Source organism: Silene latifolia, chromosome 7 (genome assembly GCF_048544455.1).
Source record: "Silene latifolia isolate original U9 population chromosome 7, ASM4854445v1, whole genome shotgun sequence".
NCBI lineage: Eukaryota > Viridiplantae > Streptophyta > Magnoliopsida > Caryophyllales > Caryophyllaceae > Silene > Silene latifolia.
The window spans coordinates 124,437,224-124,458,693 of NC_133532.1; the positions used below are offsets into that span (position 1 = coordinate 124,437,224).

At 35.0% G+C, this 21,470-nt stretch overlaps 2 protein-coding genes across 4 annotated transcripts; both read left to right on the forward strand.

Moving 5' to 3' along the window:
• The first annotated feature begins 264 nt into the window (after positions 1-264).
• Positions 265-11,146, forward strand: LOC141592960 (disease resistance protein At4g27190-like). Of its 2 annotated transcripts, XM_074413865.1 has the most exons (6): positions 265-530; positions 751-2,145; positions 5,457-6,371; positions 6,448-7,736; positions 7,905-8,354; positions 10,245-11,146. In XM_074413865.1, exons 2-6 carry the CDS (start codon positions 990-992, stop codon positions 10,851-10,853), a joined length of 4,419 nt encoding a protein of 1,472 aa, XP_074269966.1. In that variant the 5' UTR covers positions 265-530; positions 751-989; the 3' UTR covers positions 10,854-11,146. The 2 variants fall into 2 exon arrangements, with proteins under 2 accessions (XP_074269966.1, XP_074269967.1); XM_074413866.1 differs by lacking the exon at positions 10,245-11,146 and having other exon boundaries at positions 267-2,145; positions 7,905-8,262; positions 8,309-8,353.
• A 3,146-nt stretch (positions 11,147-14,292) lies between these two features.
• LOC141592961 (bifunctional riboflavin kinase/FMN phosphatase-like) lies at positions 14,293-20,574 on the forward strand. 2 transcript variants are annotated; one of them, XM_074413869.1, is made up of 10 exons: positions 14,293-14,425; positions 15,855-15,984; positions 17,154-17,284; positions 17,457-17,526; positions 17,736-17,801; positions 18,197-18,351; positions 18,688-18,783; positions 19,396-19,547; positions 19,641-19,724; positions 20,212-20,574. In XM_074413869.1, exons 3-10 carry the CDS (start codon positions 17,224-17,226, stop codon positions 20,347-20,349), a joined length of 822 nt encoding a protein of 273 aa, XP_074269970.1. In that variant the 5' UTR covers positions 14,293-14,425; positions 15,855-15,984; positions 17,154-17,223; the 3' UTR covers positions 20,350-20,574. The 2 variants fall into 2 exon arrangements, with proteins under 2 accessions (XP_074269970.1, XP_074269969.1); XM_074413868.1 differs by having other exon boundaries at positions 14,320-14,425; positions 17,180-17,284.
• Positions 20,575-21,470: the final 896 nt, after the last annotated feature.

A 21,470-nucleotide genomic window follows, 5' to 3' on the forward strand; every position in this document is an offset into this window, starting at 1 on the left:
ATTTATGATCTACTTATCATTCTCTAACAACCATCACAAATGGTTTCATCTTTGTGCTAATTTGTTACTCAGCATTCTGATTTTCAGATTTTGCAATCGATAGTTCTGATTAGTCACAGTTTATTCCGTAAAATTTTGTTGATTGAACATAACTCGGGACTACAAGTTGTTGGGCCTGTTGGCCTAATAAGAAAGAGTGACACAAGCATGTTGAAGACTTGATTGCAATCCTCGTACACATTACCCGGGCGCCTTAAAAAATAATTTTTTTTTTTTTTTTTTTTTTTTTTTTGAAAAAATAGCCAAGAGCTATGATTTTTTAAAGAAAAGAAGCGTATCAATTACCAAAGTACAAGGGCGAAAATGAGATAATTAAAAAAAGTTAGGTTTTTCTAGTATCCCTGTGTTTTTTCAATTACCCTTAAACTTAGTAAAATGTTCCTAAAATACTCAAACTCCTAAAAATAACGTTTTTAATCAGTTAAATTTTGTAATGAAAATATGTTTACGATTGAGTAAACCAAGTTTATGTTAATGGAATGATAAATTATTGGCGAAAAATCAATCAAAAATGTACTCCAAACTAAACATTTAAAAGAGGCAAATTAGAAAAGTTTGGGTATTTTAAAATGTTTTCGTTAAGTTTAGGGATACCCTTGATATTTTCGAAAAGTAAGGGCACCACGTAGAGAAACCCAAAAAGTTATAAGTCGTAAATCCCCTTTTTTAAAGGTAATCGTAAAGAGACAGAGTGATTTTAATGAAAACATTAATTGGAGAAGATGCATGTATTTAATAAGAAATGGTGATTTTTAAGTAAAGAGGGAGGCAACTTGGATTATATTATATGCAACTCTACATTATATAAGCTTAACCCTCTCTTTGCTTTGTTGTACAGAAAATTACATTTTCCCAGAGTAAGGTTGAGTAACAATAGATATTAATCATATTATAGTGAGAAAACTGTGAAAGAGAGATCCAAGTTGAGAATGTCGGGGTTAGAAGCTGAAGTTGTAAGAGTTGGGCAGTTTGCGCTGTCTGCAATCATAGTTAAGTTGAAAACATACATGAATTATGTCAAAAACTGTGAGCAGAACCTGGGTTTACTTGTTGATAATCTTGAGAGTTTACGGGTTGAGAAGGATGATATTGATGAAAAAGTTCTGAGTGGGAAGGAGAAGTTGGAAAAAGTCACTGCTAAAGCTGGTCGTTGGCTAGCGAGAGTGAAGGAGTTCACGAGGGATGAATCGATGAAGAAGCTGATGTTTAAGGATATTGAGATAGCCAAAGTTATGTTGAAATTGATCAAGGATGATCTCAAAAAGTTTATTGAAGACGATGTTGGGATGCGTGATTTGGTAGTGAAAGTGATGAAAAATATAGCAAAACGGAAGAGAAAGGCTGGTAATGGGGAAATTTCTGATGCGGAGAAGAAGGATAATGAAGTTGGTCTAGTGTTGGAGAAGCTTGTAGTGGAAACCATGGAAGAGTTCAAGGCCCTTATGCAGAATGACGTTGATATGGCTGTTGCAGCGCTGCATTTATTGGAGAATCATACGGAGAATTTGGAAAGGCTTGTGGAAAAGGATAATAAGGTGGCAGAAATTATAGCCAAAGCCAGGGAGATGAGCGTCGAGGAAGAGTTACTAAGTGATGACAATCACTACGACAATGTCCTTGTGAATGAAAATACATTGAGGCAAAAAGTGACAAATTTGCTGAAACCAGTAGGAGAAGTGGTTTTGAACGAGGAGTTGTTGAATTCATTGCCGGAAAATGTAAGGTTAGGGATGGAAGCTATGGGTGCTGTTATTGGGAATCGGAGGGGACTCAAGGCGGAGTTAATGGATTCTTATAATGCAACTAGCCATAGAAACTGTTGCGGCTTCTGTGTGATTTCCTGCAATTTTATCTCTGATCGTCATGATATGAGTGTCGCTGCTGAGGCTATGCTCGTCGTAATAAAGGATATTATTGGTAACAAACCTCAGGATGTCACTCGGCCTATACGACGAGGAGAAATGGAAGTCATCCCCACAAACTGTGTAGGTTTGGGATCCAGAAATGACCTTCTTCAGAAGATAATCAAGGCACTTGCATCCACTGATATTCATGCTCTTGGAGTCTTTGGAATGGGAGGCACAGGTATTTTCTTTCATAACTCATACTTGTACTTTTCAATCCCCCAATTATTTGTTTACCTTTAATTTAAAATACATATTCACAAAGAAAAAAATGGATAAATAAATATATTGTTTTCCTTTTTATGTTTTTAACATTCACTTAGATTAAAACAATCAATCATACTACTATTCATAAACAGGAGATCCAGAATTTAAAATATTGGTAGCAAATTTTTTATTATATATTTTCCTATAAAATGACGCGTAAGCATAAGAACAAAGATTTCTTATCAACAAATGCGTCGTGTGTGATTATTCATCCCCCTATAACTAAAAGAATAAGCCTCCTAGCATGTCTTTTCCCCCTCATTTACAATAGCAAGAGATTGGGTCATGTTAGATTATGTCATTCTATAAAATTATCGTGTAATAAAAGTTGCAATTAATGTATTATACAACTGGTTGTATATACCTATGTTACTCAGACACGGCGGAGAAGTATCGTATCCGATACGTATCGGAGTATCGGATACGTAATTTTGAAATTTTACCGACACCGGGATACGGTCAACCAAGTATCTTGACCTGTATTCAAGACACGGATACGACACGTAGAAAGTAAAGAACAAAAAGTATAAGCCAAAATATTTAAAAAAATTTAATTTATATATTGAAATATTTAATTTCTAAAATAAATATCTACCTTGTGGGGTATATATTGACTGTTGGACTCCACTAAATTAATTTACTTTATCTTTATATTAGATGTGAAATGAGTTCATTTGGTAAAAGTAAGTGGGTGACGTATTGACATGTGCCAATGTAAGATATGACCCACTAGACAGCTGTACTCCATTAGCTACTTTTTTTAATTTACCTCTTATAAGAAACCCTAAAATTGAATGGACCCACACAATTATTAATGCCGTCATTTGCTTTGACTCTACCACTTCATCTCCATTATTACCATCTTCTCCGACTGCCCACCGCGAACCATCTACATCCGCCGCCACTACTCGACCAAGCTTACTCACTTATGGCTGGCCGTCGCCATTTTTTCCACTCGCCTCTGTTCATACGGTATGTGTGTCGGTGTCGTGTCGCATCCCGGCGTGTCTGACACGTATCACGTGTCGTACTCCGTATCGTATCGTGTCGACACGCGACACGCCGGCAACCTGACGTGTCCGAGTATCACAGGTATATACAACTTGTTCAATGTAGTTGATTTTTGTTATAAAGTTATCGAGCACTACAAACAAAATTATCGAGCTATGATACAAAGTTATTGACCCGACAAAATAATACTTTAATTGACCCCAAAAGACTCGAAATGGTCTTTTCTCTCTTAATCATTGACCGATAAATGACTCGACCCGAGATAACTCTACCCGCTTGACTCGAAACAGACCGGCCAACAAACCCGAAACAAACATGTTACCCAAAATAACCCGACCCGGCCCGTGCTAACCCAAAAATGTGACAAACCCGAATTAACCCAACCCAAACGAGCCCGACACGAACCCGAACGACAACCCATTTTGCCACGTCTAGACAATGATTACGTTAATTTTATAACATCAATCATTGTTTGAGGTTTACATAAATATAAGGCTAATCAAATATCTCCTTGAAATTATATATGCAAATTTTTTACACTTTTCAAAATAGAGGTAACTGCATTAATTTCATTAATTGTCAAATTCTCAAATACTTGTATCTAAAATACCGTGTATTTGCATGGGAGTTACAGTAGTATCCAATTATTTGACAAAATGTATAAATATAAAAAATAAAATAGACACAACTATTATTTAAAATAAGAGTAATTAGAGGAGAAAGAATAATTCATTAGCTAAAATGTGAGGAAAAAGAATAATTAATTACCTGATCATGGAGGGACCTACATCACTAAAAATAAATTTGCCTTTTCATTCCCCTGGCCAATAGAAACATCTTAAATGTTTCTGCTTTTATAGAAAGAAGATACAGTATATAAGAACTTAAACTAAAAAATAAAATTTTCTCTATGTTAATTAATTTTATACATATAATTAAAATATAATTTATATATATTTCACAAATATATTAAAATGTTTGAAATGGAAGGAGTATTAGAAAGTTGCTTTAGTTGTAGAAAATCATTAATTGTTTTATTAAGAAGCACAAGTATGTTTGAGAGATGGTCTATCATAAGGTTGTTAAGATAATTGATCCAAGGACTTGGGCTACAAAATAATATTATAAAATTCATTTAATAGAGAAATTAGAAAAACATTCCCTATCTATTAAAAGAATAGGTAAAACTAAAATTTTCCCTAAAAAAAGCATCTTCATAAATAAGGAAGATAATTGCATTTAAGTCAATTTACTAAATAAGGAAATTAATAATTATATTTATTTCATTAAATTATATTCATTTATAAGTGTACCCATTTTATTAAGATAATTGATCCAAGGACCTAGTATTTCATTAAATTTAAATAATGTGTCCCGTGTCGTAAATTTTATGGGATGTCATATCAAGTATCCGTGTCATGTTCGTGTCCGTTTAGGTGCTACCTAGACAATAAGTGTACCCATTTTATCGTTTGGTGAACCATTTTAAATCAATCATGGATTTTTAGGGCGATGATAACGACAACACTGTTTTCTTTAAGGCCACTCAAATACAAGCTAGCTATATAAGTATCTTACTATTCACTCTCAAAATAAACTTATAATATCACTACCCTTATTTTATTACTTGTAATATCAATGTTTTACTTTAAATCCTAAATTATATATAAAAAAAAGGTCTCAGAATAAACTTATATACTTATACTTATAGTTAGAGGCGATTCTAGGGGGTGTGCACGGGTCCACCTGCACCCCACCTAAATCCGAAATATAGTAAATATTGTGCAATAAATTTTTAATGTTGTTCATTTGGTTCAGTGTTAAGAGGTGTATGTTTGATTCTGGAGGTCACTGGTTCAATTGCTACAAGCAACAGTTTCCGCCACATATTATTGTGTTTGGTACTCTGTATATAATTGTGTTTTTCGCGCCCCCTCGATTCAATTCTTAGAGTCGCCACTGCTTATAGTGAGACCGTATTTAATTAGGAGAATTAATTTATTCGCACAACTATCAGTCAGCAATGATTAATAAGATATAGTATAATATTTAATTAGCAAATTTTATAATTAAAAATAAGATATGTGGTTAGTTGCACATTAAGAGAAATTTACGGGGTTGATTTGCTACATTTATAAGTTAAGGGGGGCTTGATTGCACGTAGTATTAAACTTATGGGGTGATTTACTATATTTCCCGATTATAATGTTACAGGGAAAACAACATTAGGCAGAGAAGTTGCCATGAAAGCAATAGGCATGTTCGAAACAACAGTGATGGTTGAAATTTCAGAAACACCAAATATAGAATACATTCAAAATCAGATTGGAGATGGACTTGGTCTGGCTTTGCATCATGTGCATGGTGTACGCGAAAAGGCTATCCGCCTGTATACCAAATTGAAGCCTGAAGAGGGATCACAAGGAAGTAAAAAGATACTAATTGTGTTGGACAACATTTGGAATAAAATCGATCCCGTTCAAATGGGAATACCTCGTGAGTATTGTAAGCTTTTACTGACAAGTCGAGAGAGAGAAGTTTGTAAAGCAATGGATGTACCGGATGTTAACATATTCGAGGTGGGGTTGTTGAATGAGGTTGAAGCAAAAGATCTCTTCAAATTTCAGGTTCAAAAGGAGGTCACTGGGGAATATAACTCGGTTGCCGATAGGCTGTTGGAAAAGTGTGGAGGTCTACCCCTTTCTATTGTAGCAACAGCCAATTCTTTGAAGGGTAAAGAGTTGCCATTATGGCGACAATTTGCCGAGGAATTGGAGAAGCCTATTACTTGTCAAATTACTGGTGCGCGCTTTGAGACATTCTCAATTCTTAGAACAAGCTATGAAATGATGGCAAGTGAAGAGAAAAAGAAGTTCTTCTCGATGGCTTGTCTATCTCCGATTGGTTCAAGTATATCCATTGACAATTTGATGAGGTATGGTATTGGATTGGATTTATTTCAACATGTGAATAAACTTTCAGAAGCCATAGAGTTAGCAGATACTTGGGCAAAAGAGCTTGTGTCATCTTCAATGCTTCTAAAAGGCGATTCCAATGAGTTTGTAAAGATCCACGATGTTGTCCGGGAATCTACTATGTCTTTTGCATCAAAAACGGCTATGAATACAGGTAATATATTGTTTTACCAGTATTCCTTGCATTGAGAAAATAAAAATTAAGCTAATTCAATTGCTTAATAATGCAGATGGACAGATGTTTCTGGTGGACGCGATTCCTAGATGGATATGCGAAGAGACTTTCAATAAGTACATTGGCATATCACTTTTGGCTCAACCTAATTTTGGTCGTCTAAGTGGTGTAAATGCTGATTTACTTCAAATTTTGCTATTCAGAGGTAATGGAATCCGTAATTCTTTTTGTGAGTCTAATTTTTTCCAAGGAATGACAAACTTGAAGGTCTTAGAAATGTCAGTCATGAATTTTGAGAAAGGCCTACCAGAATCCTTGTGCAAACTAAAAGTTCTGAAAACATTGCATTTAGTGGAATGTGAATTAGGAGATATTAAGTTGATTGGTGAGCTGGCCGGTAGTCTACTTGTTCTTAGTTTACGAGGATCAATTATTACGGAGGGGTTACCTGATGAGATTGGGAAGTTGTACAAACTTCGATTGTTGGACTTAAGTGCATGCCAGTGTAAGGATCCAAGAATTCCAGCTAATGTGATATCTAGGCTTTCTCTTCTGGAAGGGCTTTACTTGGGTGATAGCAACTTTAAAGAATGGGCGGGGGTCGTCACATCTGATGATGACACGGTAGTGTGTGACAGGGGTGGCATGGATGAGCTTAATAAGTTGGACTTTCTAAATGTACTTGAAATCCGCATGGTAAGTGTGTATTCCTTACCCATTTGTGCCGAATTTGTCAACAACTTGAAAAAATTCCAGATACATCTGGGTAGCCAGTATTTTAAACGCCAGCCTTTGGAACGTAGTCTTAGGATCTCAGATTTCAATGTAAGCCAGCTTCTGGAAAAGAACAACTGTTTAAAAGCATTGATAAAAGAAGCAGATTTGTTGTCTTTAAAGAGCGTCACAATGAAGAATATTGTTCCCGAGTTGGACGATAAAGGACTTAAGGACCTGACTTATCTTGAAGTCGCTAGCATTGATAGCATTAGCAGGATTTGTCAAGGGACAGCTCCGAAAGACTTGTTCTTTAATCTGCGTCACTTTAATGTTTTGCGAATGGATGCATTACAAGACTTGTTGCCTGTTAATCCCCTTCCACATAACCTCACCTTTTTTACAATCCGAGATTGTCAATCTTTGGCCTACATTTTCACAGAAAATGATGCTTCTCCTCCGCCGCCATCCAATAAGGACGATGGGGTGGTAAACAATGACTCAGATATCATAGAGTTGCCTAGTCTCAAAACCCTGAAATTAATAAATAATTCTATTCTAACGAGTGTGGTTAAATTGTCCAGTATTGATGATGAGAATCAACCCCAACAAGGTTTCTTTAATAGTAAGGTATTGTTCCATTTTCCCTCAATAATTATCTCAAATTAAATGTTATTCCGTGTTTTTTTTTTAAAAAAAATTGGTAAGCAAACGAGTGAAAATTTATATCCCCTAATTTTCAACTATTATTATGTAGTTTTCGACTAATTTTCATTTATATGTGATATTTTTTTTCAGGTCAAATTGCCATCATTGAAGAAATTACTCTTGTATTTTAATGCCCGTATTGTAAAGCTTTGGGGTAAGGAATCGAATATGGAGAGCTTTCAGAATTTGAAGGAAATAAATATAAAAGCATGTTACGTAATGAAGAGTTTGGGACCATTGTCGACGATTAGTTCTCTGGTGAATCTTGAAGCCCTTTATATAACGAATTGCTCTGAGATGCAACATGTCATGAGCAAAGACGACGAAAGTGAAAGTCGAGACGATATTAACGTCACATTTCCAAAATTGAAGTTTCTTGAGATTAAAGCAAAATTCAAGGTTTCAGTTGAAATTGATTGTTTTTACAATGGAAGTTGTGACCTACAGTTTCCTGTTTTACAAACTCTGAAATTATTAAACCTTCCAAGGATGTCAAATTTCCAAGGATGCGGAAACTCTACAACTCTTTTTCCTCAAAAGGTAATGCTCTCCCCTCTTATTTTGACACTATCAGTCATGCATACCACTTGTGTATATATATAAAAATATAGGGTTTTTCTAAAATGTGCCCAATAGGCACATGATAAGATGCTTAGAAAGAAAAGATTTACTTCAATTATTCTCTTAAGTATGGTAATAATGAGTTTGGATTCAATTTCTCATGATATATTAATTTAAATCTTTCCTTTCTTAGCATCTTAACATGTGTATATTGGGCACATTTTAGAAAAACCCAAAAATATAAAGTGATATGATATTTAACACGTTATAAGCTTAAGACGAATAACGCTGTTTTAAATACGAATTTGTGAAAAAATATATACATAAATGAAAATGTAAAGAAATACAGTTATTAAGACAAGCTTGTAAGAAAAATTAATTGGATTTTTCGAGCTGGTTTCAAAATATTTGGGGTCAATAGGTCCACATCATCGTTTTTTTTTTCAGATTTTATGTGCATTGTTTCCTAATAGTAATAACACCCGTATGTGTAAGATTTTACAAAGGAGAAGCCGCCACGTAAGTTAGCGGCTTTATCCCTTATCAAATTTGGAAATGCTCTTGTGTCCCCTATAAGTTGACAATGTTATGTAGAGGAGAGTTTCTCTCCATTTCCTAAAAAGAAATGGAGAGGCCATTTCCTTTCGGTGGTCTAGATCGTATTCTGGCATTATCGAACGTCTCAAAATTTATGGGTAAAAATAAAGAGATAATGAGGTTTGGTGGGAAAAATATTATTAAATGAGTTTAAGAGAGGAAATGGAGAGAAAATGGAGAGGAAGAAATGGAGAGGATCAATTTCCTCTTATGTAGTATGCAATACTATAAGCCGCTGGTGTTCCCGGCGATTTTAGCTTTTTAATATTAAAAAAACGCAAACTTGGATGATAGGAAACAAGGCAAACCCGCTAGTTTAAGTGACGACTTTACATTAAATCCGGTTAAAAGATAAAACTAATAACGTGAACTCATTAGCTCCAAAAAATTTAAAACCAACCCCAAAAATCCAATTTATTTGTCAAATACGCCTGCGTGAACCCTACTTTGCTAAAAAAAAATATGCAACGATCCTGAATTGTCATGCATTTTTTTTTTTTTTTCAATAGGGTTATTTTTTAACAGTATAAATTCCTTTTGAGGGAACGGATGTCGTTCTGCCATCGTTGTATACTCCCTCCTATTCTTTGAATTCAAAGAACAGAAGGGTGTAATATTTTTTTTTGGGTCTCTTGAAGAATTCAAAGTTAGATAAGCGCGAAAGTGGTAATTAGCCCCATAACTTTAGCCAATTATGAGATTAGACCCCATAACTTACAAATGTAATAATCCGACCCCATAACTTTAGCAAAAAGTGAAATCTAACTAAATTTCTCTTTTCAAATTCAACTTAAATCATATCATTAAATCATTTTATATATAAGTTCATTGTACACTAAATAATTATTAACATTTTAAAATTATTTATTTAATTTATTAACATAATTTATAGAATATTTTTACTAATTTTATTATAATTCACATACATATGATAGTAGGTTTACAAGTTTTCAATTTTATTTTATTTATTCATATATTTGTTTCCAACAATGTGTACTAAATTGCATATACAATTTTAAATTTTTAATAAGTTTTATTGTATTGATGAATGAAACTGAATTTTTTTGTTCAATTTTGGTTGAAAATAAAAAATTAGGTTGAATTTCATATTTTATCAAAGTTATGGGCCCTAATTACTACTCCATATTTGTAAGTTATGAAGCTTAATCTCACAATTGACTAAAGTTATAGGGGCTAATCACCACTTTCGCGATAAGAGAAGTTTTTGTTTGCCATAATTGGAAACTAATTGAGTAGGTGAATTAACTGTAGATGAAATTCCCCTATCTGGAGGAGGTATATTTGGAGAGGCTCAGCGATGATATCACGGGGTTATGGGACTCGCATACATTAATGGCAAAGGGAGAAGGTGAAGAAATCAAACCGAACCCTAAACTATGTTTAGGATCATTTACCGCTCCTAGATTAAGAACACTGCAGGTTGATGAGTGCAACAAATTGCAATGGCTTATCTCCGGAGAACCAAATCAAGTCGTAGAATTACCGTCTTTGGAAAAACTGGAAATTCGTTCTTGTGCTGCAATGAAGGGTTTGTCAACCAGACCTCTAAAAGCAGACAAATTACAAAATATAAAGGTGTATAATTGCCCCCAACTAGAGTGGGTTTTATTAGGTAATACCAATTGTGGTGCAGACCTGGAATTGCCATCTTTGGAATTTGTTAATATTGAGGAATGCCCGAACATCAAGTCATTCTCGGATGCCGTTGTCGCGGCTCCCAAGTTACGACTAATGGCGGTCAATTACGAGCGTGTTTCAAAGCCCAATGACAGTGAAGACTTGAATCAATTCCTCCGGTCTATAAGAGGGACGATAATAGATCCTGAATCCAATTCAGATCCTGAGAACCACATTCAATAAGTTGGATCTGGAACCGATTCGGATGCGGAATCAAATCCCGAATCGGATCCTGAATCGGACATCGGGACATAGGTGTGGAAACTGTAGTAAATCCTTAACTAATGTACTTCATCCTTCATCTTTTGCTTATTTGAAGATCATAGTGTAATTAACTAGTACATGGTTACTCAAATATGTTAGTTTGTTTGTTTACCAGTGTAAATCCCGTGCGAATGTACGATTTTTTAGATAATAATGTATACACAAGTTTGTATATAGCAAGTAAAATGGTAGTCTAAAATATTCTGGAAAAATATGTTTCTATATGAATATTAACACATAAGAATTACTCCGTATATATTGGGCCCAACATAAAAATACCAGCCCCTTAGAATTAGAGTTTTCAAAAGCTGACCCGACATGAGGAACCCGGCCTGTGAAGGATTTATAGTTGCACATCGTCTAAATCACATAATAGCGGATGCAACTGGAGTAGTACAATTCCTCCATATGCAATAGCTGAATATGCCCGTTGAGCTGAATCTCCATCGATCAAACTTGTGTGTGGAAACGTAACCTTCTTACTAATCAACCCCGGCTCGAAATTAATTTTGACAATAACTTTGAGATGCATGAAATCAATTTTAGAAAAAACATTACACAACCTCATGACATGGTTGCCAAGTACTTCTTCTTTGGTAAGTTAATTTTTAAGTATTTTTCTAGTTTTTCCAAAGCCAGTATATAACGGTTTATAAATGTATTTTATATCGTCATAAAGTATGGTGTGAAGACATGGAATAGAGCTTGAGCTCATGTCAACAATGGTGGAATTAATATCCATAGATGAAGGAAGAAGAGTTTAGAGGAAGCTTCTCGATAGATATTTACAAGTGATTGACTGATTGTTTATATCCAAAGGTCATAACTACAGATATTTACAACTTAACCATAGTATACTTCATATCTCCTCCTCAAGATGGGTTTCCTAAATGAGGATAAAATAGCAAACCCATCTTAGAAGAAAGAAAAACATATTGCTGATGCCCTAAGGGTTTGGTAAGGAGATCTGCAATTTGCATGCTGGACTTGACGTGAGCAGTAGATATAGATCCTTCTTGAATTCTTTCACGCACATAATGGCAGTCTATGTTGAGATGTTTAGTTCTTTCGTGAAAAACAGGATTAGCAGCAATGTGTTGTGCAGATTTGTTATCACAAAAGAGTTGGACAGGCAAGGGAACAAGCACATCAAAATCATGTAGAAGTATGTGAAGCCAAACAATCTCTCCAGCGGTATAGGATATGGTCCTATATTCTGATTCAGTTGAAGACTTTGAAACAGTCTTCTGCTTCTTGGTCTTCCATAATATTAAAGCTTGGCCAAGAAAAGTACATTGACCAGTTATGGACCTACAATTGTATTGGCACGTTCCCCAATCTGCATCACAATAACTGGTGAGAATCTGAGTGTTGTCAGCAGGATAAAAGAGAGCAGCATTCTTGGTTCCTTGAAGATATCTCAGAATATAAGTGGTTGCCTGCAAGTGTGGCTCCCTTGGAGCATTTAGGAATTAACTCAAATGTTGGGTAGAATAAGAAAGATCTGGCTTGGTCATGTTAAGGTACATTAATTTTCCAATAATCTTTCTGTAAATCTCTGGATCCCATCTTCAGTAGAAAGTTTGAGGCCTCTTGGGAGAGGAAATGGAGCTGGTTTGCAATTAGTCATACCAATATCTTGGAGTAAGTCATTAACATATTTCCTTTGATTTAAGAGGATACCTTAAGATGACCTAGTAATTTCAGGGCCTAAAAAATACCTGATTTCTCCCAAATCCTTGATGGTAAAAGCAGAATGTAAATTGGTTTTGAGATGATTAATATAGGCAGCATTTGTCCCAGTGATTAAGAGATCATCCACGTAAACCAGTACAGCAATAAAGGAGCTTCAAACTTTTCTAAGAAATAAGGAATAGTCAGATTTTGACTGAACAAATCCTTGAGCAATGAGTAACTTGGAGAGCTCAATGTTCCATTGCCTAGAGGCTTGTTTGAGCCCATAAAGAGACATTTTCAGTTGGCAAACTTGACCAGGTGATGCCTTAGAATAACCCTGAGGTGGCTGCATGTATACCTCTTCCCCTAGGAATGCATGGAGAAAGGCATTATTGATATTTATTTAATTAATGAGCCAACCCTTAGAAGCTGCTACAGAAAGTAAGACTCACTGTTGTGAACTTAGCAACAGGCGAAAATGTATGTTTAAAATCTTTCCCTTCAACTTGATTATAACCCTTAGCTATTAACCTTGCCTTATATCTTTCTATAGTGCCATCTTGCTTGAACTTAACCTTAAAAACCCACATTGAGCCAATGGCTTTAAAACCAGGAGGTAAGTGGTCACTTTCCATGTGCCATTCCCATCTAAAGCAGCTAGCTCAAGTTCCATGGCTTTAACCCAATTAGGATTTGCCTTAGCTTGATTATAAGAAGAAGGTTCGTGAACAGCCAGAACATTGTTTAAGGAAGCATGAAGTTCAGGAGGATATATGTGATGATCAAACACAGAGAAAGAAGAAGTTGTAGTCTCATTAACTGCTGAAGTCTCTACAGTAGCCTTAATAATAGGGCATACAAAATCTTGAAGATTACCAGGTGGTCTAATATGTCTCATTGACCTCCTAACAGGTGGTGGAACACCAGTAGTGGGGACAATAGGACTAGGCTGGGCAATATTGTCAGTGGAGACATCATGATTTATATGATTATCATGCCGAGTCTCCATGGTTCGGGCATCAGTTCTGGTAAAAAAGTTATGGTCACCAGAATCGATGAAGGAATAACCATCAATAAGAAATTCAGGAATGTGTTGAGTAGAGGCAGGAAGAGGAGCAGACTTATCCAACTTGTAAGGAAAGATTGATTCACTAAAGATAACATCCCTACTCACAAATTTTTTATGTGAATCTAGGTCATATAATTTGTATCTCTTTTGCCCAAAAGGATACCCCACAAACACACATCTTTTTGCCTTAAGATCAAACTTGTCCCTATATCTAGATGGTACAAGTGCAAAGCATAAACAACCTATTATCTTCAGCTTATCATGAGTGGACTTCGTATTCAACAACACTTCTGAAGAATGATAAGTCCATTTTATATATACACTCTAACCCCATATTTTAGCTCTATTTTACATGTTAATTTGCACTAATCTTAGTGTTATTGAGCTAATATTGCATTCTAGTTGTATTTAGGCTAAATAGAAGATCATGATGGACCAACCAAGAGATGTTGCATGAATTTGTATGGTAAAAGTTATGGATTAAAATGTCGGGTCGTTAAAATAAAATTAAAATATAAATAATTTTAATTATTTTGTTTGGGCTTCTCTTCTTTTGAGCTCTATGCTAGAGAACGGTTTTATAAAAGATGGTTAAAATTCTAGAAATTCTATAAAATATAAATTTATAAATGACCAAAAATCCATTAAATTCCTCTCCGCGAAATTGTTAGTCAATCTTCATTTGGCTACACCACATCCGTACACCACCATTATACTTTGTTGCCACCACTGCGCTATTAATTAGGTATTTTTCTATATTCTTCAATCAAATTCAAGCATTTTTTTAATTCCAATTTTGTCGTAAATTTATACGAGTTTAATTGTTCGTAGATTACAATATACTTGATGATTCTCGCAATTGTGGTGGATATAATTGAATTAGGGTTTAATTGTTGTATAGTAATGATAAGAGATTCAATTAGGGTTCTTTGAACAATTAATTTGGGGGTTTTCCGTCATTTAGTACTTACTGTATATGTTCGCCAATTGCCATTGATTGCTAGGTTTGAAAATTTAGAATTTAGATGGATAAATGCTCTCTGTTATTATCACGGTTGTACGGCTTACGACGGTCTTGTAATGCTTGATTGATTGTGCGCGTCATTTATTGTTATCATTAAATGAGGCGTATAATGAGGTATGGAAGATTAAAAGGTAGTGAAAGGGCGTTGTGTACAACGGTCCGAGGGGATAATTACTCAAGTTGGAGTGCCAAGGATTGAGTTTTATGGGAATTGGAAAAATCTTGATTTGCAATCATTTTTCTGTAGATTAAAAGTTATTGGAAGGGAGTTGTGTACAACGGTCCGAGAGGATAATTACTTGAAGTGCCAAGGATTGAGTTTTATGGGAATTGGAAAATCTTGATTTGCAATTATTTGTCTTTTCGCCATTAAATCATTTTCCTGTATAACATATTTGTTGTTATTAAATGAGGCGTAGAATGAGGTATGGAAGATTAAAAGGTATTGAAAGGGCGTTGTGTACAACGGTCGGAGGGGATAATTACTCAAATTGAAGTGCCAACGATTGAGTTTTATGGGAATTGGAAAAATCTTGATTTGCAATTATTCGTCTTTTCGCCATTAAATCATTTTTCTGTATAACATATTTGTTGTTATCATTAAATGAGGCGTAGAATGAGGTATGGAAGATTAAAAGGTATTGAAAGGGCGTTGTGTTCAACGGTCCGAGGGGATAATTACTCAAGTTGAAGTGCCAAGGATTGAGTTTTATGGGAAATGGAAAAATCTTGATTTGCAATTATTCGTCTTTTCGCCATTAAATCATTTTTTTGTATAACATATTTGAAATACAAGGTTTTTGATTAAAGTTTTATGGCTTATGGGGGGTTCGCCAAATATCGGATTCTATATTTGCCTCTGTTCCCTTCTCCCCAATTCCATTCAAATTTAAAGGTAAATTTTACGGTTCAACCCCGAAATCTCAAGGCAGTTAGAGTTTAGTTTCTACCAAATAATGAAATTGTAGAGATGAATGATCAATGATCTTAAGTTTTACACTTGAATTGTGATAGCGAACTTGTACCTTATATAGTTAAGAAACTTTTTCGCATTTTTTTTGTTGGTCATACATGAAGTGGTTTTATTGATAAGCGGCATACGTCATAACCTTTGCAAAGTGCCCTTGTTCAAAGTTAGACTTTATTGCAGGTCTGTTACAGGTTTTTGAATTTAAAGGTTTAAGAGCTTTATATGAGCATCAAAATGTCGATCGCACATCCTGTAAAAAAATTGGTGTCGTCCGTCATACTTGATCTAGATGGCACTCTTATTAACACAGGTAAAATTTATGCCTTTTATCATTCACTCTGTCATTCTTGATTGTTAATCTTATTAGTAGTATCTGTCACTCCGTGATTTGTCATTTCATTATGCTATAAGCAACTGTTAGTATTCTGTATATACTCAACCAAGCTCCTAACGCCTGCATTGGTTTCGTTTAACTTGAATGAACAAGATCACAAGTCTCAGTGCGGAAGTGCACACCCTTAACGGGTCACCCAGTCATTAGTGCTGTCTAATAAGTTGACTGACAGGAATCTGACTACCTACGTATTGTTTGTCTACGTTACTTCGACAATTTACTTTGGTTGCATGTCGTATATCCAACACTACCTTCCGGCACGACTTGACCCTCTTAGACTTTATTTTAATCCAAAATATGAAACATTATCCCAAAATAGTCATGTCCGACACTCGACGCAATGGTCCACCTTACACTTGCAACAGAGTCGGATTACCATAGATGCCTGATAAATTTTCTTGCTAATGGAGTGGTAGGAATGTTCTATAATTGTTCTCATGTGGTAGTGAGAAATTCTTCTTGAATTCTATAGAAGGTTGTAAACTATAATGTTTACTGGATTAATTTAGAGGCATGGGATCATTGCCGTCAACTTTTTGTATAATTAAGCTATGTGATCCATTCAAGTAGACTAAAAGAACAATGCCAATGTGCAAAAATATGCCATGGGTGATGGGTCCAAGGGTGATTCTATATATATTAAGGACAGGTGGATTCATTCTCTCAAATTATGATGACCTTATTGTACTACATAAGAAGAAAATAAGGTGCATGTTTGTATGGATCACTTGACTACCATCATGAAAAAATTGAATTCTTGACACATAGAAGCATGGGATACAATGTTACCCTAAATCTTGTATTATTCTTACATATGTACTACACTACATCACTTGTACCCTGTGCTCGGACATTTTCTGAAACTATTAACAATCACTGATAAAGCAATACCAAAGTTTGGTATGTCATGCCTCCCTTTATTACTTGTTTAGGATGTTTCATTGGGGGGGGCATGCTTTTGTAATACTTGATTTTCATTGAAGCAACAGCTACTTGAATCTCTATGATGCTTGTTTATATTCCTCAACCTGGTGTTTCTATCTACTCAAGTATTGCAATTTTGTCTATTGTAATTGTGATTGTAGCTGGAGTAATCTAAAATCTCTTCCAGGAGCCGTCCGATTGATTAATCATTTTCATGGGCATGGCATACCAATGGCTTTGGCCTCAAGTTCACCCAAATCACTCATCGAGCAGAAAATATCTAAGAATCGGGGTAAGTTAGTTTCAAGGTTGTTATTCTTCTTGCATGACATTATTGCATTTCCTGCATTTAAGATTGGCCTATGTCCATGTCTTCTTTTGTATGAAGCCATGAAGGTCTCTTAAATATTGACCTAGTTTCTCTCTTTTTGTCATCTCATTTTCACTACTTTTGAAATTTGTAGGATGGAAAGAATCTTTCTCTGCTATTGTTGGTATTGATGAAGTGAAAGCTGGAAAGCCGTCTCCTGAAATGTTAGTACCATGTACATCGGGTTTAATAATTGTGTTTTCTTTCTTGTTCCATTCCTTTTAAATCTCTTTTCTCTTTGGCTTTATGCCAGCGTGAAATCTAATACCTCAACATTTATTGGTGCTTTGTCGTGGTTTCAATTTTCCATGAATCCGGCGCATTAATTTATGTTTGATCTGGTGGTTTCATTTTTTTTTTTCTGTGCTGCAAGATTCCTTGAAGCAGCTAAACGTCTTAACGTCGAACCTTCAAGTTGCCTCGTCATTGAAGATTCCATGTAAGTTTTTTACATCCTTACCAAACTTAAACAAGAAGGATAGCTTGAATGCTCATAGAAAGTATTTTCTCTGCCTGTCAATGTTTTCTCTTAGAAAATGGTGGACCGGAGACCGGACCGGAATTTTTAATTCAGGTTCCGGTCCACCGGTCCATTTTTTCGGTCCGGACCTATGCCCACCCCTACAAGTATGTATTAGTTCTAACAAATAGCTGCTATTAAGGATGTTTTTCCATCAATAGAACACTTTCATGCCATTTGAAATTTTGAATAATCTGATAGAGGACTTATTTGTGGTATATCACTTTTGTGATTTTTCTTAGTTATGTTCTGTATTGTACACTGCATATTAAAATATTGACCATATTGTAAAATTGATGTATTGGCTGATTTAGTCCTGGTGTTACGGCTGGCAAGGCTGCGGGAATGGGAGTGATTGCTGTACCATCACTCCCTAAACAATCACATCTCTACACAATGGCTGACCAAGTGATTAATTCTCTTTTTGATCTTCGGCCAGAGCTGTGGTGCTTGCCTCCGTTTGATGATTGTAAGTATATACTCTCTTCATTCCAATTATATTGTACTATATTTATATATACACCTCGGTGTTTGAACAATGTCAACTTCACCCAATTCTCACAATGTATAATAGTTACCAAAAATCTTAATAAATGGTAAGGAATAAATATATAAACTGATATATTGAAATGCCAAGTTTACATTGTATCTGTAGCTGTATTTGGAGAAATTAATGCTCAGCATTGACATTGCTAAGTAAACAATGTCAAATGAGTTCGATAAAATTGGATTCGAATTAACAAATAGTCATGGATTTTGGTATCATGTATCGCGTATCACTGATTTGTATATTTGCTATTTGTAGGGATCGAGGAAACTCTTCCTGTAGAACCTTGGCATATTGGAGGCCCTGTAATTAAAGGATTTGGCCGTGGCTCAAAGGTACTTGGCATCCCCACAGGTGATTACTAATTTATGACTTTTTTGTGTGTAAAATAGATATTGATATTTTTGCCACTTTGCTGTATCAAGGTTGACAGCTTCTGTTACGTAATTTATTTGATTATCTACTTATGGGTCATGTCCATAACTTTTCATCTGGATGACCAGTTTTATACAAATACATTTAAAGGTACTAGATGGATTAAAGCATGAATCTAAATGGATTTCATTTCATCTGAGAAATAGCACATTAAAGTTCATCATGATTGCTTTACTGGATTGCTCCTTTTTTTTTCTGATTGTGAAATGAATTTCCTTATCTTAGTACGGAGTATTCAGTTGCACACTACGTAAATGAGACGGTCTTACATGTGGAACCAACCTCTTGATCATATGATTAAATGACAAATACATCTCATACAAAACTAAATAAACTCGTGACGTGAAATGAATAGGTTAGTTGCATTGACGTCCACGGCTTGTTAACTTACTATTTATGCGCATTCGCTTGAGGTTTATAAATTTGAGCTGTTTTTTATTTACTTCTTGTTAAGAGTTACACTCCAATTTCTTCAATTAAATAGTTTGAAAGTTTATTAATTGTGTTGTATTCGTTTTCATTCTGTTGTAGCCAATTTGTCTACGGAGGGATATTCAAATCTTCTTTCTGAGTATCCATCTGGTGTTTACTTTGGTTGGGCTGCTTTACCTAAACGAGGCATATACAAGATGGTCATGAGCATTGGCTGGAATCCTTACTTCGATAATTCGGAGAAGACCATAGTGAGTTAACCATGATGAATCTTGAAAATGTTTACTACTACAATACTATGATATGATATACTCCGTAACATTGTCATTCCATAATGCTTTTAGGAACCTTGGCTGCTTCAAGAGTTCGATGATGACTTTTACGGGGAAGAGTTGCGGCTTGTCGTGGTCGGCTACATACGACCAGAGGTATAATACAAACTTCCTTGGTCGCCACAATTATTGTAGTAGGTTCTCAAATTGGTTATAAAATGTGTGATTGCCTTCACCCAATGGCCAAGCCAGGATTCAAAGTTCGGGAGCTAAAACGTAGATTGAATTTTTTTTGGGTGAATTAGTTACGTAATAGAGGGAGGGTAGATATCCCTCTAGCTTCGCCGCTGCCTTCCACCACTATGCCTAACTGAAATAATTGTAAATGATAATCACTCACGTTCAAAAGATGAGTGTGGCGGAGATGCGTATGTCGAGGTGGATGTGCGGTCATACAAGGAAAGATCGATTAAGGAATGAGGTGATTAGCTAAAAATTAAGTATAATGAAATTCACAAATAATTTCCCCAAAATCTAGGTGCCAGTTCCGTCTACTGGATCAACCAGTTAAAAGCCGATGCTCCAACATTGCATCCTTTTTCCATGATGTTCAACTTGATATGTTTGTGTTGTGATGATGCAGGCCAATTTTCCGTCTCTTGAGAGTCTCATAGCAAAGATTCATGATGATCGGAGGGTAGCTGAGAAAGCTCTTGAGCTTCCCATATACTCAAACTTCAAGGACGACCCTTATCTTAGTAACTTGTTGAAGAATGGTTGAAGCTAATTATAAGTCAGAAGCCGATACGGGTATGAAAGATGCACTGATTTTTCCATTTGATATTCGATTGAGCCAACTTATCTTCGTTATAGCCGGGATGCCATACCCAAATTTGCCAGCATTAGGTATATGAATCGATTGGGAAGTCTGTTAAAACAAGAAATATCTGCATTTATAATTTCTCACTGTAATCCCCAGTTTTTGTATATCATTATGTTTCTGATTCATGTGATCTTTGAACGGTTAAAAGCCTGAAAACGCTTACCCTTTGTTCGGATAGAGCGATTTAAAAGGGACGGAGAAGAAGGAAGGAAATACTTCCGAAACAGGATTTCCCCTTCTCTTTCTATGGAGTATAATATTTTGTTTTAGATTTTAGACTCATTTTATTACTAAGACGAGTTTTTTTTTTTTTTTTTTTTTTGGGTTTGAAAAGACGAGTTTGTTGTTGATAGATGATTGAGAGAGCATTTGAGAGACAGTTTGATTGTAGTATTATTAATTTGTTATTGTTATAAATCGGATTTAAATACTTAATCAAAGAAGTAACTAACTCTGATAACAAACTTTAACTAACTTGTAGGCGTAACTAACTCGTTAATTATCCAACTAACTAGTTATTCCAAGAGTATAAGCAAAGTCCTATAACAAACTTTAACTAACTTGAAGGCTAAACTAACACGATTATCATCTAACTTGTTATTCCAACCGTATCTGCTTATGAAATAGATTTTGGTTCTAGGAATGCGTTTCGGTTCTCTTGACTCGAGTTAATATCCACTTTTGTTATTATTTATTACTATCCAAATATGTATAATGGTTTGTGATTGTGAAAAACATTTTGTGGTTTAATTGTAAAACAAGAGATGAATCAAAATTGCGTAGTTCTAAAAGTCACTCAATTTTTTTTGTAGAAGTTGTTTCTTTTTCTGGATACGACGTCTCAATTTATATTTATTAAATAAAAAATCTGATTTTATAAAATTAACTTTTGTAATCCATAGTAAATCTTGAAATATATTGACATTCGAATGAAACTTCTTGAAACACGAGAATGGTATTATAAAGAACAATCTTATAGCATTAGTCTAATTACAAAACAAGTTAGGGTTGCTACTCGT

Excerpts from the sequence above, each read along its gene's own strand:
- LOC141592960 (XM_074413865.1), top strand. The coding sequence starts at position 990 with ATGTCGGGGTTAGAAGCTGAAGTTGTAAGAGTTGGGCAGTTTGCGCTG. Across the intron at positions 2,146-5,456 it reads CTTTGGAATGGGAGGCACAG|GGAAAACAACATTAGGCAGA; the intron begins GTATTTTCTTTC and ends ATAATGTTACAG. Across the intron at positions 7,737-7,904 it reads AAGGTTTCTTTAATAGTAAG|GTCAAATTGCCATCATTGAA; the intron begins GTATTGTTCCAT and ends ATTTTTTTTCAG.
- LOC141592961 (XM_074413868.1), top strand. The coding sequence starts at position 15,897 with ATGAGCATCAAAATGTCGATCGCACATCCTGTAAAAAAATTGGTGTCG. Across the intron at positions 17,285-17,456 it reads GAAAATATCTAAGAATCGGG|GATGGAAAGAATCTTTCTCT; the intron begins GTAAGTTAGTTT and ends TGAAATTTGTAG. Across the intron at positions 19,725-20,211 it reads TCGGCTACATACGACCAGAG|GCCAATTTTCCGTCTCTTGA; the intron begins GTATAATACAAA and ends GTGATGATGCAG.